The sequence below is a fragment of the Anomaloglossus baeobatrachus genome, chromosome 7 (genome assembly GCF_048569485.1).
Source record: "Anomaloglossus baeobatrachus isolate aAnoBae1 chromosome 7, aAnoBae1.hap1, whole genome shotgun sequence".
NCBI lineage: Eukaryota > Metazoa > Chordata > Amphibia > Anura > Aromobatidae > Anomaloglossus > Anomaloglossus baeobatrachus.
The window spans coordinates 61,761,111-61,764,384 of record NC_134359.1 but is presented as its reverse complement, the minus strand read 5'-3'; the positions used below and the strand labels follow the sequence as shown (position 1 = coordinate 61,764,384).

The window sequence follows — 3,274 nt, the reverse complement described above, 5'->3', positions numbered from 1 at the left end:
ATCATTTAATGTGTAAATTAACTCATTGATCACTACTTCATTTCATTGCCATATTTTCCCACCTTTTCCGCTAACCCTTATTTATCATGACAAATAGATTTATTATTTTAGTTGATTACTACTATAATAAATATACACTGTGCAAAACCTGAATACAAAGCATGATTTCAATTACAAGTCTGTTATTTTATAATGCATCATTGTACAAAATTTTGGAAGAATATTTCACCAAAAAAAATCCCCCCAGAATCTGCAAAATAAAACCTTATCTAATAATTTTGTAATTTAGAAGAGCCAAGTCAGTTCAGTCAATAATTAATCAATAAATAAGCCAATAATTTAGGCCAATATATATTTCATAACATGAAAAAATCTTATTTTTTAAACATTAATTTAATTAAATAATAGTTATTATTATTATTATTATTATTATTATTATTTTATAATATTTTGGTAAATTATGTCAATAAAATTAACGCCATATATCAATAGTATACAAATGTAGCAGAGCTGAATTGGTTATATATCAATGTTTCAAAACTATTTTTATTATTATGAATATTATTATTTTGAGAAATTATTTTGATAAAATGAACGCCATATATCAGGATTATACAAACGTAGCAGAGCTGAATTTCTTTATATCAATATTTAAGAACATATTTCTCTATTATTAATGTTATTTTAGGAAATGATCTCGATAAAATGAACGGCATATATCAATATTATACAAATGTAGCAGAGCTGAATTGGTTATATCAATCTTTCAAATCAGTTTATTATTATTATCATTATCATTATTATTAGCAGTAGTATTAATATTATTATCATTATTATTATTATTATTATTAGTAGTAGTAGTAGTAGTAGTATTAATATTATTATTATTATTATTATTTTTTTTTTTTTTGGGAAATGATGTTAATAAAATGAACGCCATGTCTCAAAATTAAACAAATGTAGCAAAGCTGAATTAGTTATATCAATCTTTCAAATCATTTTTTGTTGTTATAAATAATATTATTTGGGGGAATTATATGGATAAAAAGAACGGCATTTTTCAAGATCATACAAATGTAGCAGAGCTGAGTTGGTTATATCAATGTTTCTTTTACCCGATAGCCCTACTGACCTGCAGTCCTCCAGAAAACCAGACGACACATTGTCACATAACAAACCACGGTGCCAAATAACAAATTCAGCTCTGCTACATCTCTGTCCATCTGCACATGGAATCAGTATAAATATACTCATTAGTGACGAGGGACGTGAAATAATACAAAGCAGACAGGGTGCCGGGGTCTTCTGATGAAAGAGGGGGGTCCTGTATTTATTGCTGCTCCTTAGGATTGTAATGCCAAGTAGCCCAAGACGTCTGCAGAGTGGAATAATACTTAAGTGCTGCCGCTGCTTGTATTCATGGGGGTAATGGTTTGGGGATTAGGACAAATGAGATCGTTCAGGCTGCATTGTTGGGAATGAACAAATGGATAAAAGAAAGTTTGCTTATTGCGCCTGGTAAATGGGCATAGGGGCATATAAGCAGGTGGCACGGGGAGGCAAAGGGGGCACAGGCGGTCAATAAATCATGAGATAATATAAACTTTTAACGGTAACTTTGTAGCCATAATATCACAAATAAGAAGAGAGCGGAGAATGTTTACTTACCCCAAGTATAGACGTAGCCATAGCCCGTCCCTGCGGTAGAGGAGTGCTGAGTGCCCGGGGGTAGATGCTGCCCGCTCTGTGCCACCTTCTCCCTATACAAGTTGCACTGAGTGAGGCAGACTAGACTCAGGGTAAGTGCTGGCAGCCGCCTGCTTTGAAGTATCACCAGCAGCAGCTGTAGCCCAATCAGATCGCATGGGACGTCGACAGGGAGCCGCGTCCTAGCCAATGAGACGAGGAGATTTGCAAAAATTCCGAGTTCTTACAAGCCCTGCCATTCATAGCCGAGGGGAGGAATTGGAGGCTCCGTCGCTCTGGAAGTCTACAAAAATAAATAAATAAATAAATAAAAAATATATATTTAACCCCTTCTTGTTTTGTTTGCTTACAACTGTTACTTAAGGGGTTAACAACTCCCTTCTTTCAATTTTTTTTAAAAAGAACGTTGTTTCTAAAACGGCGAATTCCACAGTATTAGATTGTACAAATGGCAGCGTCTGCCTAATTACACCCCAAGAGTCGCTTCATTTAATGACATTTATTTTCTGCCACCTTTTGGACATTAGCGGAATTTAAGGGAGGGGGGAATTAAAATCTTACTAATACAAGACATCTAGCAAGACACTTGGGCTGTTATCTTTTACGTTGGGGGTTATTTACCCAGAAGTGATTTTTTTTGGCGCAGAAATAACGCTCTCCCTCTATGGAGTATACGTTGTAGCTATACAATCATTGATTTATGATCAGCCCAGACCCCCCCCACCCCACCCCCACTTTAGGCTGATACAGGTTATTATTATATGATACTATTGACTGATTGTCACACATGCAGGATGCTGCGGAGCCGCAGCACAAGGACAGAGCCGGAGCCGGGGGGCTTTGATGCAGAATTTGTCATGTGTGATCATCTGTGGAGGAGGAAAATGCTGCAACCCAGACACATATGAGAGGTGAGTGATCTAACAGGTGAATGCGCACATATTAATGCCAAGTGCTAATAGAGGTGTCAGGGGGGCGTTCCCAGACAGCCCATGGGGCAGCTCAAGCCTTCATTATGCCCCCCTTTAACTGCATTGCAATGGTTTAATATATGTTGCATTAAATCCAAGTGCATCCAAATGGCATCCCTGATAAATAATGTCATTGTCACCTGATACCATCCCCCGCTGCTGTGGAGAGAATATATCATATCTATCTATCTATCTATCTATCTATCTATCTATCTATCTATCTATCTATCTATCTATCTATCTATCTATATATCTATCATCAAATGTCTATTTTATCTATATTTCCATTATCTATCCATCAATTATCTATCGCTCTATCTATCTATCGTCATTTATCATCCATTATCTATCTATTACCTATCTATCATCATTTATCCATCCATTATCTATCTATATATCTATCTATCTATTATCTATCTATCTATCTATATATCTATCTATCTATCTATCATCAATTGTCTATTTTATCTATATTTCCATTATCTATCTATCCTTCAATTATCTATCGCTCTATCTATCTATCGTCATTTATCATCCATTATCTATCTATTACCTATCTATCATCATTTATCCGTCCATTATCTATCTATATATCT

The 3,274-nt window shown here is 35.0% G+C and overlaps 1 protein-coding gene across 1 annotated transcript in view; it reads right to left on the bottom strand.

The window, feature by feature from the left end:
• Positions 1–1,784, bottom strand: part of SP9 (Sp9 transcription factor) — a 4,367-nt gene extending 2,583 nt beyond the window's left edge. The window contains exon 1 of the mRNA XM_075318876.1: positions 1,669–1,784. Within this exon, the coding sequence (XP_075174991.1) occupies positions 1,669–1,689 (21 nt within the window). The 5' untranslated portion in view covers positions 1,690–1,784. The remainder of the gene's footprint in view (positions 1–1,668) is intronic.
• Positions 1,785–3,274: the final 1,490 nt, after the last annotated feature.